The 16,176-nt window shown below is 41.9% G+C and overlaps 1 protein-coding gene across 4 annotated transcripts in view; it reads left to right on the top strand.

The window, feature by feature from the left end:
• unc13bb (unc-13 homolog Bb (C. elegans)) overlaps positions 1 to 14,527 on the top strand; it is a 79,731-nt gene extending 65,204 nt beyond the window's left edge. For all 4 annotated transcript variants that reach the window (XM_053516474.1, XM_053516473.1, XM_053516472.1 and 1 more), the window contains 15 exons: positions 552 to 637; positions 1,026 to 1,152; positions 1,364 to 1,460; positions 2,122 to 2,265; positions 3,853 to 3,930; positions 4,011 to 4,088; positions 5,952 to 6,040; positions 6,205 to 6,351; positions 8,926 to 9,049; positions 9,300 to 9,350; positions 9,697 to 9,774; positions 9,867 to 10,014; positions 12,338 to 12,430; positions 12,693 to 12,852; positions 13,096 to 14,527. In XM_053516474.1, the coding sequence (XP_053372449.1) occupies positions 552 to 637; positions 1,026 to 1,152; positions 1,364 to 1,460; positions 2,122 to 2,265; positions 3,853 to 3,930; positions 4,011 to 4,088; positions 5,952 to 6,040; positions 6,205 to 6,351; positions 8,926 to 9,049; positions 9,300 to 9,350; positions 9,697 to 9,774; positions 9,867 to 10,014; positions 12,338 to 12,430; positions 12,693 to 12,852; positions 13,096 to 13,381 (1,786 nt within the window). In that variant the 3' untranslated portion in view covers positions 13,382 to 14,527. The remainder of the gene's footprint in view (positions 1 to 551; positions 638 to 1,025; positions 1,153 to 1,363; positions 1,461 to 2,121; positions 2,266 to 3,852; positions 3,931 to 4,010; positions 4,089 to 5,951; positions 6,041 to 6,204; positions 6,352 to 8,925; positions 9,050 to 9,299; positions 9,351 to 9,696; positions 9,775 to 9,866; positions 10,015 to 12,337; positions 12,431 to 12,692; positions 12,853 to 13,095) is intronic.
• Positions 14,528 to 16,176: the final 1,649 nt, after the last annotated feature.

Genomic DNA, 16,176 nt, shown 5'->3' with positions numbered 1-16,176 from the left:
TCACTGTACAGAAAACGCAACCATACAGTATCAGTGATTGTGTATTTACAATGTACTTTATATAAAACGTATGAGTGATTTAATACACCACGGGTGACGTGACGCCGGCGCTACTTTGAGAGCTGCTGTTACAGAACTTCCGACCAACCAATCAGGTTGAAGAATTCAGTATGTGAGGTTCATGACCACAGTTGTTGTTCTGTTTCTATGCGTATTAGCCTTACACAGTTCTCGTGCTTGCTGTTGATTGAGTTGATTCTCTTCTTTCATCTCTTCTGTAAACTTACTTAAACTGCACACATGGACCTGTTTACAAACACCTATTCAAAAAAAAAACCCTTACATGTACAAATTCTATAAATCTGACACTGTTTGCACTTTTACACTGGAGTGCTCCTGGAGCTGAAGTCATACGGCTGCTTCTGTTGTCACCTTACAAACGCGTTTTAAACTCGTGATAAACACATGATGAGAGAACAGTATTTTCCATTCCACATATGGTGGTATTGACGAATAAAAACCTTGAACCTTGAGCCTCTCTTCTGGCTTAGGTTTCCTCAGGAGCTCAACGTAGGGAAGGTGTGTGCCGAGGTGATGTGGGTTCAGTTTTCACAGGATATGAAGTACGCCATGGAGGGTGAGTTACACCGCTGCCTGCGCAACTGTGTGTGTTTGTGTGTGTGTGTGTGTGTGTGCTAGTGGATCGACCAAGCGTTTCTGATTTTATAGGAATGTAACAAACTCAGAAAAATTGAAGTAAATAATGCAGGTGGTCCCCAACTTACAAATATTGGTGTTACGAATTTATGGTATGCTTTACGTTGGATGTGTGTGTCACAAGGCGTATAAGACTCATTCTGTTCGACTTAAGAACAAATCAGACTTACGAACGTGTGGCTGGTGGTGTTAAATGTAGCCTAAACAAACGTTTCTCAATTTAGGAAAAACATCACTGCTTAGAAAAAGTCCAACTACAAACACTTACTCGTTCTCACACACATGTTCTGTCTCACTTGTCCCCTTAGAGCACGAGAAGCATCGTCTGTGTAAGAGTGCTGACTACATGAACCTGCACTTTAAGGTCAAGTGGCTCTGTAACGAGTATGTCAAGGATCTGCCTGCCTTTAAAGAATCCATTCCTGAGTACCCCATGTGAGTGTCGTTCATCTGTAGACACTAGAATCTTGTTATGTCTGGGTTTCTGAATTTGTAAATAATAATATCAATAGTAAGAATAACAATACTACTAATAACAGGATTATTAATAATATTAATATTATATTGCATGTAAATGTATACTGTATGTTAGTAGGGAACGCTGGCTGAGTGCCGAGTCAGTAGTCATATAGTGTCTTGTGCGTAGGTGGTTCATGCAGTTCGTGCTGCAGTGGTTGGATGAAAACGAGGACGTGTCCATGGAGTTTATGCATGGTGCCCTCGAGCGGGACAAGAAGGATGGCGTGAGTACCCAATTAGTCACATTCACACTCTATGTCCCTTTGACAATGAGAGATGTGACCTAATTTGTCACCTGTCATGTTAAATCAGGTAATAAAAGTCATATGAGTTATGCACGTTTTCAGATTCCTGGTGCAATGAGCTCCCTGTTAATATAAAGTTTATTACTGTATCATATCCGGTTGCTGAGATCAACATTTGGCCAGAGCAACTTTGTTTTTTTACGAGAAGCACCTCTGAAAATTTAAATGTTGAAATCCTGTTTCTTGTAAAGTAGAGCGGTTTTATAGCTCAAAAATGCATGTGTTCTGTCACAACTGGAGTAACTAGCTTGGATAATGTTCATTAAAGTGCTTTAAAATAATGTTTAAGATTAAATATTTCACAGTTCTGCCGAAGGATCAGGAAGATAAGGGATTTATGAACCCAAAATTAAAGATTTGATAGTCACCTACTGCCCTCTATTGGCCATAGTGCAAAACTGACCTGTGAGACGTAATACCTGACTTAATATGACGGAACACATTTCATCATCCTTGTGCACCTTATGGTGTTCTCTTCTGATATATATATATATATATATAATGTTTTAATGTTTGCAACAACAATCTGTGCCGTTTAATTGTAAATCTTTGTAAAAAGTTGTTTTTTTCCCCTCGTTAGTTCCAGCAGACATCCGAGCACGCTCTGTTCTCCTGCTCCGTGGTGGACGTGTTCACGCAGCTCAACCAGAGCTTTGAGATTATTAAGAAGCTGGAGTGTCCTGACCCCAAAGTCATGGCTCTCTACAGCCGCCGCTTTGCCAGGGTAAACACTCACACACACACACACACACACACATACATCATGCTCTTGTTTCTTCTTTCTTGAATGAGGGAATAAATAATACACATATACAGTGGAACATTGGATTACCAAGGAAAACACTCGTAAATCAAATTTTCCTATAAGAAATAATGGAAACTCAAGTTATCCGTTCCACAGCCCTGAAAAAATAAATACATAAGAATAATAAATACAAAATATAAAGTAAAAATAAAACAAACTACCCTGCACTTTACCTTTAAAAAAAGTTGAAATAAATCCCGACAGATAAGTGTTGCAGTTTATGCGCGCAGGAGCTGTGTGTGTGTGTGTGTGTGTGTGTGTGTGTATGTGTGAGAAGCTAAAGTAAGAGAAGAGGAGGAATCAGCCCCTCCCTCCCCTCTTCTCATCTTACACAGTAAACCTTTCTCCTCTCTTATTTAAGTTTCACACACACACACAGAGAAAATGGATTTTTAACCTCACTAATGAGACTTATTTTTTGCTTTACACACGCGCACACACGTGTGTTGTAAGAAACAGTTTAATCACGCATGCACGTATGTTGATTATACCAGTAAGAGACGAGCACTGAGACCCAGCAGGGAAGCAATTACTCGCAATTCTGCAGCACAAGAGAGAAAAAAAAACGTTGGCTCCGTTGTGATCACGTGACGTTCGGCGTCAAAACAAGAAGCGCATGAATGATCCATGATACTCGGTACTCGTAAACCAAGACTTGTTCGTTTTCCAAGTCAAAATTTATAAAAATAATTTTTGCTCGACTTGTAAAACACTCGCAAACCGCGTTACTCGCAATCCGAGGTTTCACTGTTCACATTTACAATTTACAGTATCATCAATGAGGTGGTGTGATTAAAGGTGTGATCGATTTGTTTTTTAAATGGCAGCTGTTTTATTCTTTTTATACCAACATACTTTGTAAATCATTAAATTATTACATTAATAAGAGAAAATAAGTTTTTTCTTATCTGCTTATATTTAGATTGAGTCAGTGGAACATGTTAGCTACTGTTACCTCTTACATTCCTTCTGTGATTTACTTGCTGCTATAGAAACAGAGGGGCCTTATGCAGGAACATTCTCCTAAATTTCTTTTAGATATTTTTTTTTTTTCTGTTAAGAGAAAAAACAAAAAGAGACGTCAGCACCAGAAACATGAAACATTACCCATAACCACCTGCTCTTACCCGAGTGAGCTCAACTTGGAAGAGCCCATTAACTAAATAATAATTCCACATTAATTATAATTCCTTTAAAAACACATAATAATCTAAATTTGATATATTTTATGTTTCTCAATTTTAACAATTATTTTTCTGTGCACTGGACAAACTGCTTGTGAACTGTGAAAAAAATGGGAGTTTTATTGTTATTATTATAATAATAATAATAATAATAATTATTATTATTATTATATTGGTAGGTGTGCTCTCAACCACGTGTAAAATTAAAAAATGGCAAAAACAATAAAACATCGGTGGATCCTGAAATGAATGAGCACAAACTTAATAATATTTATAATAATAACCAGCCGAGTTTGTTTGTTTATTTATTAATTTTGACTAGACGATTGCCAAGGTCCTGCTGCAGTACAGTGCCATTCTGAAGAAGAATTTCCCGTCCTACTGCGACAAGGAGAAGATTGTGAGTCGTTACCCCACACCACGCTGTACGTTATTACAGAGTTGCGGTTTTCTAACACGAACCCTTCTTCCCCCGAGCAGCCCTGCGTTCTGATGAACAACGTGCAACAGCTGCGAGTCCAGCTCGAAAAGATGTTCGAGTCAATGGGAGCCAAACAGGTAATGGATCACCTGCGAGACGGTGAGATGCGGGTCTCATCACAGCATAACAACCAGTTGTCACATCATTCTTTTCTTTTGTTGCATGAAGAAAAAGCTTATAAAAGTCTGAAAGCTTCACCATTCGGAGCTAATGCATTGAAGCAAGTGACATAAGACAATCTGCTACGGAAGGTACAGAGCCGGTTTGTGTTTAAAACTGTGGCCAGAGTAGTTTGTCCAGATGTGCAGTTTGGTCGACTGAATTACGCTTTTGGGTGCAGATCCAGATCTCGGTCCTAAATAATGTTGGGAACAGAAGGTCCGATCCTGATGTCTAGTTGCTTTTATTTACCGTATACTTTTGTGTAGTAACTGATGATGGAACATTATTTTAAATACGCTGGTTTCACTCTAGTTTTCTGTCCACACTGAAGTGTAGAGGTGATAGAAATACAGTCAGGCTGAGTGAAGAAGCAGAGACACACAAACGTGGACTGACGGACACCTGCAGTGTTATTGACGAGCGCCTGGACCACCAACAGAAACACTCCGAAAACATGCATGTGTTTATCATAAATCTCAGAATGTTCAGCATTTTTTAATTGGAAAAATAGAGTCAATCCGGTGCCAAAAGTACAGTAACACACATCACGATTACAGACATCCGAGATTGGTAACACACTGATTCAGAGGTCTATCAAAGTGTTTTATCTGGAGCAGTGTAATGTCAGTGTATGTCTAGACTGCCCTCTAGTGGCAAGCTGACAGAACTGTGTGTGTTGTCTCCATCCTTCTTTCTGTAAAGTGTGACAGTGAGGATGAGGATGATGAAGGGCAGGAAAAGGATAACGTTAGTGGTTAGTTTATAGTGGAGCGATATTATCAGCGTTTTCCCCCCAGTGTGTGTTTGTGTCCCCAGTGTCAGTGTCATCTCTGAGTATGTTCTGATTAATCTGAATTAAATTCCCCCTAAACACGCTGAAGTAAGTTTAGGAATATGTGTGTGTGACATACACCATGGTGGGATTCATTTCACGTTCTTGTGGTTGTGATGAAAACATTAGTGGCTAACTTGGTATAACGTGTTTAGTAACTAATTTGCTCTTACTGTAGCTGGTTGAAAAGCATTTTAGCGATTCAACTGTGTTATTGCATAAAAGCTACATTCTAGATAGCTAAAACAATACCATCATCTTAAGAAAACTATTATTTTTAACTACTTTATAAGTAGTCACAATGTTTGGATCATGTGTAGTAAAAGTATTGGTTTTAATAACATTTCATCTCCTAACGGTGCTTAACTCGTAAGTCGGAAATTATGACTATTCAACTGACATGGGTTTAAGTTTCAAACTGAGGACGCAACATGGACGGCTTCACGCTTGTCTTTTGTAAGCGACACGGTGGCCAGCTAAACGCAGACATCCCAGCACTCCCGGAAGTTCCACGAGTCTCCTGCAGTCTCAGCTCGCAAATCATACGTGATATTCCAGAAATCAAGCTTTTGAGACTAAGGGGACAGCAGAGCGAGAGTGGGGACATGCTGATCCCTGGACACACCAGTAACGTGTCAGTGATTTATTACATTATTAAATTGCTCACTTCATTTTGTTTCCACAAAGTCGGAGACTTAAAGTGGCTTCAGGTGTATAGCATGAGTATGTGTTCGAAAGAAAACGATTCGTAGTAATAATAATCAAGCACGTACATTCTCTTTTCATCTCGACTTCTGTTTACTCTGGATTTTGGAAATTTTATGTCACTTGCAGGTTGTCTGATTTTAATGGGGTCACTGGTGCAATATTTTTTTTCGGGATGGTCTACATGTTTAAAAGTATTACGAATAGTACAAATATTGATTGTGTGTGTGTGTGTGTGCAGATGGACACAGAAGCCAGCGACAGCCTGAATGAGCTCCAGGTGAAGCTGAACAACGTGCTGGATGAGCTGAGCTCCACGTTTTCAAACACGTAATGCTTCACTTCGTTAAACACACCGTACTTCCACACCCCGCAGCGTGATTTATACAGTACATGCCGAGAGTGTGTGATTGAACGCTGCATTGTATCTGGTATACGTTGTGAGTGTGCGTGAACGCAGCAGCGTGTAACACACCTACCCTCCATCTGTGCAGTTTTCAGAGTCGTATCGATGAGTGCACTCGGCAGATGGCGAGTCTGCTCTACCAGATCAAAGGGCCAGCAAACGCCAACAGCCGTAACCAAGTGGAGGCCGATTCGGACAACATGCTCCGCCCACTCATGGATTTCCTGGACGCGAAGTGAGTCCGATGTTCTCTGTCCACCAAATGGCCTGCGCTTTGCTAGAGTCCTCCTGGGTATAATGTGCAAAAAAAATCTGTAGGCATTTCAGCAATACAACTATGTTACATAAAGGCATTCCAACATTTTAAAACTAGTTTTGTTTCTATACTCACAACTTTATTTTTCCATATGTAAGTTCACCTGGACGCACTCAGTGTAAGTTCACCTGGACGCACTCATATTTGTAGCCCTAATAAAATGCAAGGAACCCATGTTCCTTGTTCCCACACATGTGGAAATGGCTTGGAGCGAGGTCGGGCCTGTACAGGGGGCGTGGCAATTACTGTACTCCCAGCCGAGTCCCTGTAACGTGCAGTAGGTGCTGGTGAGTGATTGTGTGTACAGTTCACACGGACAGATGCCTCTCTTTCTTTTGCAAGTTGGTGACGAGTTATCCGTCGATTTTCAAGGCATTTCATTCAGTTGTACTTGTACATTTACTTTGCACAATAACAATAAATATTGAATCTTATCTCATTTAATTTAATCTAATCTAATCCTGCGTTCCACTAACTAAATGTTCAGAGGAATGACTACAGCAGGCTCCGAGCCACCTCGGCCCTGGATCGTCATTACACAGACACACAGCCGTTTTTAAACGTCTGCATGTCTTAGATGTTTTACTGCAGCTTAACGTCCTGAACAGTTTTAGCGGATTTGACTTTTTAAAGTAACTAATTACATTACAAAATGACTGTCTTTAAAAAGTAATCAGTTATGTTACAGCATTACTTTCTGATAAGATTAATTAGTTGGAGTACTTTTCCATGGCAAAAAAATGAAAACTCCCTTGTGATTCCTTATGCATGTTGTTTTAATCAAGACCTTCATAATTATTCTACCAGCATCACTCAGTGAAGAGACCCCATCTCACCTACTAATACCCCCATCTCACCTACTGATACCCCCATCTCACCTACTGATACCCCATCTCACCTACTGATACCCCCATCTCACCTACTAATACCCCCATCTCACCTACTGATACCCCCATCTCACCTACTGATACCCCCATCTCACCTACTGATACCCCCATCTCACCTACTGATACCCCCATCTCACCTACTAATACCCCCATCTCACCTACTGATACCCCATCTCACCTACTGATACCCCCATCTCACCTACTAATACCCCATCTCACCTTCTAATACCCCCATCTCACCTACTAATACCCCCATCTCACCTACTGATACCCCCATCTCACCTACTGATACCCCCATCTCACCTACTGATACCCCCATCTCACCTACTGATACCCCCATCTCACCTACTGATACCCCCAATCTCACCTACTGATACCCCCAATCTCACCTACTGATACCCCCATCTCACCTACTGATACCCCCATCTCACCTACTGATACCCCCATCTCACCTACTGATACCCCCATCTCACCTACTGATACCCCCATCTCACCTACTGATACCCCCATCTCACCTACTGATACCCCCATCTCACCTACTGATACCCCCATCTCACCTACTGATACCCCATCTCACCTACTGATACCCCCATCTCACCTACTGATACCCCATCTCACCTACTGATACCCCATCTCACCTTCTAATACCCCCATCTCACCTACTAATACCCCCATCTCACCTACTAATACCCCCATCTCACCTACTGATACCCCCATCTCACCTACCGATACCCCTATCTCACCTACTAATACCCCTATCTCACCTACTGATACCCCCAATCTCACCTACTGATACCCCCAATCTCACCTACTGATACCCCCAATCTCACCTACTGATACCCCCATCTCACCTACTGATACCCCTATCTCACCTACTAATACCCCCATCTCACCTACTAATACCCCCATCTCACCTACTAATACCCCCATCTCACCTACTAATACCCCCATCTCACCTACTGATACCCCATCTCACCTACTAATGCCCCCATCTCACCTACTAATGCCCCATCTCACCTACTAATGCCCCCATCTCACCTACTAATGCCCCCATCTCACCTACTAATGCCCCCATCTCACCTACTAATACCCCCATCTCACCTACTAATACACTGTGATTACGTTTCCATCTTTCCGCGCGTCGGTTCTTCAAACCGTAGTCAAACCGTATACGTAGGTGAGATAGGGGCATAACAGAGGGAAGGGGTTGGGGTTATCGGAGGCGGGGCTTGTAGGACGACTTTCTCACACACACACTAATGGATTGGGAATAACTGCTGACTGGCTCACGGATTACATAAATTGTCTGAATAATGGATTACATTATTTGAAAAAATAACTAAACAAATGGCGGACCTGACGCGTTACTGTAGGTTACTCGTTACATCAAAAAAGTAATCCAAGTACTCTAATGTTACTTTGTAATGTTACACCCAACACTGGTCCTGAAATCAACTGTCAATCTGTCAAATCTAAGCACAAGTCCAGGTTCGACTCAAACACACTCGAACACCCCTATTGCAATTAAAAAATTAAGTATGTTGCTAATAAAAGTAAACTTTATTCCTAGTACCAGTTTGTAAAAATAACTTGTGTGTGTGTTCAGTCTGATGCTGTTCGCGTCAGTGTGTGAGAAGACGGTTCTGAAGCGTGTCCTGAAGGAGTTGTGGAGGATCGTGATGAACAGTGTGGAGAAGACCATCGTCCTGCCTCAAGGCAACGACAGCTTCGTAAGAACACACACTATACAGTACACACACACACACGCACACACACACACTTACAGTATCTTCACTGAAAACATCAAAGTAAATATAGCTGTAAAAAAAGCTCATTTTTTAAAAATAAAATTCAGTTATGATTAACTAAAACAAATAAATAACCACCTTTTGACTTTATTTCCGCTCATTCTTGGTTATTTTTACTTTATAACAAGTCACTGATATGAACTTGGTGTCTTAATGCTGATTCTCTCAACAGGGAAACATCTTTTCAGCAGCCAAAGATCTGGGCCAGCTCTCCAAGCTCAAGGTACAAACACTACATTTTATTTTATAAGACTCAGATTTTAACATCTGGTTGATCCTTCGTTCTTCAATACATCAGGCTCATAAGTTTTGGAACAAAGATACTTGTGGTGGTATTTGGCCTCTGTACACCGCTACACTAAATTAGACATGAAACACTCGAGACGTGAGCGAGGTCAAGACTTTCAGCTTTAGTTCTAGATGTTAGACAAAAGTGTGGCATCAACCAACATTTTGGAGGCACTAACGTTATTGAAAAATAAGAATTGTTTGAATTATAATCCTCGGGCTAATTTAATCAAATTTAAGGAAATTAAAGATATCCTTATTATTTTGCTCTTTTCCTGCAGGATCACATGTCTGGGGAAGCCAAAAGCCTGACGCCTAAGCAGTGTGCGGTCATGGACGTGGCTCTGGACACCATAAAGGTATCAGAAACATCAGTCCATGACTCGGTCCATGAGCAGTGTCACGTAGGCTTTATCCTCATCTTTATCATTTTTTTTCCCCTTCTCCTCAGCAATACTTCCATGCTGGAGGAAACGGGTTGAAGAAGGCCTTCCTGGAGAAGAGCGCAGAGCTCCTGTCACTCCGTCACGCCCTCTCTCTTTATACACAGACCACAGACACCCTCATCAAGACCTTCGTCACTACACAGCATGCCCAGGGTATGACTATGGTTATACATCTTACATCTAGCTCTTATGGGATGTTCCTGGTCTTCAGTGCCAGGGAAGGAGAACCAGTGAACTGGTGACAGGGTCATGAGAGGCTGAGGCTCACTGATGCACGAAGGCTGGCCCATGTAGTCCGATCCAATAGAAGAGTTAGTGTAGAGCAAATGGCTGAAAAGGTGTATTTAGTAAATAGGAAGAAATTGGGGTTTACCTTGATTTTACAATTCATATTTTTACTTGCACTGAGACATTAAAAACTAAACTCATTTGATTGTTTTGCTTACAAAGAGGCTCCGGTCTGATCTTGGTTTTGTTACAGTCCTACCCTGCACTGTCCGATGGGAATTGTGCTATAAAATCACGATGCTAGGTGTGTGTGTGTGTGCATGATTTCACACTTTCTGTTTCTTTATCATTTATTGTCCACTAGAGGGCACTACTGAATTCAGTCTGTCTCCTTATAGTCTCTACCTTGCTGTGGAAAGGGGAACTGCTGTCCCAGCTTATTGCGTCTGAGATTTCTGCTGTCTCTCTCTCTCTCTCTCTCTCTCTCTCTCTCTCTCTTTTTTTCTTGTGTAGTTTTACCACACTGTCTCTGCTTCTTCATGATGTGCTGTGCTTTTCTTTCTGCTGCTTTTCTGTCCCAGTGCATGGTGGGAAAGGTATGAGGATAACATCTAGTGAGAGAGTCCAGCCATCCAGGGGTAGGTGTTAATGTTAATGTGATGCTCGTTCGATCCCAACCCAACCCCAATCCTCGTCCACTCACAGCCGGTCGTCTTCTCCTCATTACACTTACATTTCACAGAGATGATGATGATATCCAGGTTACTAACATCATTGATCTCATTCCTATAGGGAATTTGGCACACATGCTGTTGTCCAGTTGAGTGCATGATCTTGTTCCCCTTCCCCCTGACCCACTTTATATATTTAATTATAGGGAAAAAATTGTTTATCTGACATCATCTACAAAAAATTCGGTTTGTAACTCTTTGTTTGCGTTTTCCAGTTTGAGGTTGTATTGCCTCCTCATCAGCTGGAAGGACAGTTTGGTCTAACGTGTATTGGAACTTCTTTGGTCTGGTGAACAGACTTGGGCTACGTTCCCATTACAAGCCACGTTACACAATTTATATATATTTTTTTTATTTAGATCCGATTTGCATGTCACAATGGTTTACATTCCTGTTTATTATTTACTTTTATCTGACTCGAATGTGGACACGTCCGTCCTCGGAAACAGCACGCAAGCGCACACCGATACGTCTCTGATCAAGTTATCTGGGTTAAAACAAATCATATTTGTGCGACCTCTCATTTATTTCAAACAATGGATGCGATTTTAGCAAAAAACATGTTTGCGGTTTTGCTCTGGAGGACAGCAAGCAGTTAGTCTGCTGTATTTGTTGAGAAACAAGACACACAGACACTGATATGAATTCCCACGTTGCCGATGCTGACTGATGACATTGGCGAGAATCCCACTCACACTCAGAGACAAAAAGTCACAAGAATTCTGTTCTGACCACCTCGGGGTGATAAAGCGCTCGCCCTATCATCTGGAGATCGCTGGTTCGATTCCCGCGTGATGCTGTAACCTCTCGCAGCCGGAGGTTTAGAGAGAGCTGATTGGCCGAGCTCTCTCAGAGGGGAGGGATGAGAGGTACTTAGTGCTCTCACATTAATCACGGCTCTACAGCCAATCAGGGGAGGAGTCGATAGCGCTGTCCTCCGTGTGTGTTACGCCGCCCCCAACGGGACATGGGTGAGCAGTTCGAAAAGATGTGGTGGTTTGGAGGTAACACATGATAGTCTTCGGCCCTCCCAACTAAGCCTTAATGTGGGAGCCCACTAGTGATGGGGAGGAATTGGATACGACTAAATAAGGGAGAAAATCAGGGGAAAATCCAAAAAAATAATAATTCTGATTTGACTATTTTTATGGAGGTCTCATTGGAGCACATTTGATTCCTGCCTCTGGTCTGTGTAGGGAGTTTGTGTGTTCTCCACGTGCTTGGTGGGTTTCCTCCCACAGTCCATAGACATGCAGATCAGGCTAATTGCCGTTCTCAATGATATACAATGGTCACCACTGTCCTCCACGGTCCCTAGTTGGACTACAGAAGCTCCCGGATGAAAGGAAGACAAGAGTGACGATCTGAAAACCATCAGACAGCCCTAAAAACAGATCCGTGTCAGATTAGGGTATAATCAGAATTGAGTAACTTCAAGCCAGTAATGTGAACTTTGCCTTACAGTGTGCTGTCTTCTGAATGTGTGTGTGTGTGTGTGTGTGTGTGTGTGTGTTTAGGCTCAGGTATAGAGAAGCCAGTGGGAGAGGTGTCCATACAGATCGATCTGTTCACTCATCCAGGCACAGGAGAGCACAAGGTCACGGTTAAAGGTCAGTCTCAGTGCACTGCACACAGTTTTACACCACCAGTTTCACAGTTTTTTTATTTCTGTATAAAGTCGTCTGTAAGGAGGTGTTTATTTTATATCTGTGGAAGGAGTCTCTAGTGTGAGAGCAAGCTAGGTTTTTGTAATTGTTCATGTGAATTAAAGCTCAAAGCCAACAAAGTATTATTATAGCTTTCATCAACTTATTTTTCACGCTGTATAATAAACCTGATTTCACCCCGTTGCTGCTTGATATCCGCACTCAGTGGTGGCGGCAAACGATCTGCGGTGGCAGACATCCGGAATGTTTCGTCCGTTCGTGGAGGTGACGATGATCGGGCCGCACCTCAGCGACAAGAAACGCAAATTCACAACCAAATCCAAGAACAACAGCTGGGCGCCGAAATTCAATGAAACCTTCCACTTGTGAGTAAAAGAGATCTTTTTAGTTAGCTGCCGTAAGAAGCTTTCGTTATATCTGATGCTGTAACATTAACTCAGTGAAACATTATAATGCAAATGTAAAGAGCTGCTTATTTCATTAACATATTATTAGGCCACACGCATCTTAAGTCTTTTAGTTTTAAAGTGCTTTTATTTCTCTCTTTGGTTCCGTTTTACTTCCGCGATCATCATCACCGTGTGCCGTGCCCTTCTGTGACCTTGCAGTATCCTGGGGAACGAGGACGGTCCGGAGTGTTACGAGCTCCAGGTGTGCGTGAAGGACTACTGTTTCGGCCGAGCGGACCGCGTGGTGGGCGTCGCCGTCATCCAGCTGCGCGACGTGGCTCAAAAAGCGAGCTGCGCCTGCTGGTGTCCTCTGGGCTCGCAGGTGCACATGGACGACACGGGGCTGACCGTGCTGCGCATCCTGTCCCAGCGCTCAGGGGACGAGGTGGCCAAGGAGTTTGTCAAGCTCAAATCTGAAACCCGGTCCGCTGAGGAGGGGAGATGAGGACTTTATCTCAGAGAAAAGATGGACAGGTGTGATTATTCTGTAGTACTTGAAGGATCCGTTTGGAGGACGTCGAGGACAGAGAACGAGTATGAGAACCTCCTGTCTCCCTATTCGTCCAGCTTTTCTGTAATATAATCTCTCTCTCTTTCTCTCGTTGCCACAAGTCACATGACTTTCTTTCTCTGTTCTTTGTCTCCTGTACATGTGTATATACTGTACAAGTGTGTGTGAGTGAAATAAGCCTCAAACGCCGGGTCCCTGTTTGTATTGTGCACTTTCTTTTCCACTACCTGCCATTTCACTGTACCTCGTCTGTATTAATGCCTTATCTTGTCGAATGTGTCAAATTTGAAGGACTGTAGATTTATTTCTTTATTACTTTTGATTAATTTTTTTGTATTTAAACATTTAACAACGTCTTACTTTCTGAGTATCAGCCCACACAAAGCCAAACCCGACTGAAAACCCTGATGCGTCTGATCCCTAACCGTGTGCCTTCTGAGCTGCGTGAGCAGGAGTGTGTGTATGTTTAAGTGTGTGTGTGTGTTTCAGATGACCGATGATCCTTTTGCTTTCAGTCTCCCTCATCAGCAGTATGGAGAGAATTCTAAGAGCCTTTCATACAAATTCATACAGAGTAAAATACCATCAGGTGTGTGCAGTGAGTGGGTTTTATATTAAGATCACTTAAAGGGGCAGTGTGTGTGTGTGTGTGTGTGTGTGTGTGTGTGTGTGTGTGTGTGTGTGTATGTGTGTGATTTTTGCAGCCCATCAGCCAAGTCCAGTGCCACTGTTAAAAAGTGATATATACCACTGCAAAAAAACAACAACATTTTTTAAAGGTTATATTGAAAACTGTATGATTTTCTTTTTTTGACTCTTTTTGGTTTTCTTTTGAAACACTGCACCTGCTCTGTTCCACTGTATTATGAGAAGCGTTGTTTATTAAACGAGTGCAAGGGATTTCACTCTGTGAGAAAGCTCTCCCGCACTCTCACTCTTTCTGTATAATGATTACGAGACGGCCAGTGTTTGATACGTTTATTTCCAGTGAGACGTCGTGTTTGTTAATAAAATGTGTTAATGATTTTAAAAATAAATAAATACATTTAAAAAAAATGCCAAATGAATAAAATGTGTGAGGAAAAAATCTGGATATTTGTCTTTGGTGGTGTAATGTGAAACGCAACACTTTATATATGAGTACATGTTTGTGGTGTGTGTGGAAGACGTGATTCACAGGACAGAAGACAGGATAGGACATGTCCTGCCTCTTACTGTAGCTCTGCAGGTCGGGAAAGTGACGGGAGGTGGTGGGGACGTGTGGAGGTGGAGGGGAAGGGGTGTGTGGAGTGGGTGGGGACGTGTGGAGGGGAAGGGGTGAGTTTAGTGGGTGGGGACGTGTGGAGGTGGAGGGGTGGGTGGAGGGGTGTGTGGAGTGGGTGGGGACGTGTGGAGGTGCTGGAGATGGTGGTGACGTGTGGAGGTGGAGGGGATGGTGGAAACGTGTGGAGGTGGCAGACACGGCGCATCCAATTAGTGTCAGATCCGTTCCTGAACTTTATCGATTCCAGCGTCATCTGGAGAAGATGCGTTGATCTCCAACACCGGCTCATTTTGCCTCGGTTTAACAACTTACTAATCATTAATCTATACAAATCATTAGAACTTTTTGCAATTGTAAATTTGTATTTAACACTGCTGAGGAAAAAAGCATGGTGTTGGTGGCATTAATGTCTTTTACACTCCAATAAAACTACTTTTAAACAGAATGTTAAAAAAATAAATGTGATACGAGTTCATGCGTTCTGATTTGAATAATTATGTTGTGAATAAACACACATACGCACATCGCACACAAAATGAAGCCATGGTGTTGTAGATTATTACTACTGTTAATTTGCTGTTACTTTAGATATTTAATTTCATAAATTTATTGTTTTTGTTTTTTACTTTTTTTACTTTTGTTAATTTGTTATAACATTTTTGTATCCCGCTCTTTATTACTATTTGAGATATGTATTATCCTTAATTCAGAGCAAAATAAATAACAATAATAACAATTATTATTATTATACATGGGGTGTTCGAGTTAAACCAGGTCTTGTGATGAAATTTGCTCTGCAAGTGTAAACAATCTGTCACATGATCTCTGTGAATACTAAATATCTTTTTATATGAACTATTTTAAGTAGATTTATGATATTGTAACACTGCACAATGTGGGAAAGTTCAAATGCAGTGAATACTTTTGCAAGACACTTTAACTATCCGTTACCCATTAAAAATGCTTCCAGGAAATAAATCTGTTTGTCCTTTAAGGACACTGAGAACGACGAAACCTGATGAATCCAATTTGTTGATATTGCTTTTTTAAAATACACGTACACATCTTCATCTATTGTATGTGCTTTGAAGTTCTGTGTATCTCCGAATCCAAATCTATTTAAAAAAAGCCCCAATCCAATAGAAGACAACTATTGAGACAGAAACTGCTTGATAACGCTGTCTCTGATACAAAGGAGTCAGATCACAGTGCATCACAGTTTCTTGCGTAAGAGGCTGCATAGTCACAGACTAGTGTCCATGCTAGTGTCCATGCTAGTGTCCATGCTGAACCGTGTCCACCACCAAAAGCTCCGACAGTGGACTGGTAAGCATCAGAATTGGACCAAGGAAGAAGATGGAAGAAGATGGCCTGTCCTGATGAATCATGCTGCATGTCTGGGTGTGTGATGCTTATCTGGTGAAGAGATGGCACCAGGATGCACTGGAGAAGATGCAGAGGCAGC

Source organism: Clarias gariepinus, chromosome 17, assembly GCF_024256425.1.
Source record: "Clarias gariepinus isolate MV-2021 ecotype Netherlands chromosome 17, CGAR_prim_01v2, whole genome shotgun sequence".
Classification (NCBI taxonomy): domain Eukaryota; kingdom Metazoa; phylum Chordata; class Actinopteri; order Siluriformes; family Clariidae; genus Clarias; species Clarias gariepinus.
The sequence above is the reverse complement of the archived record's forward strand: the minus strand, read 5'-3'. Positions and strand labels throughout refer to the sequence as shown.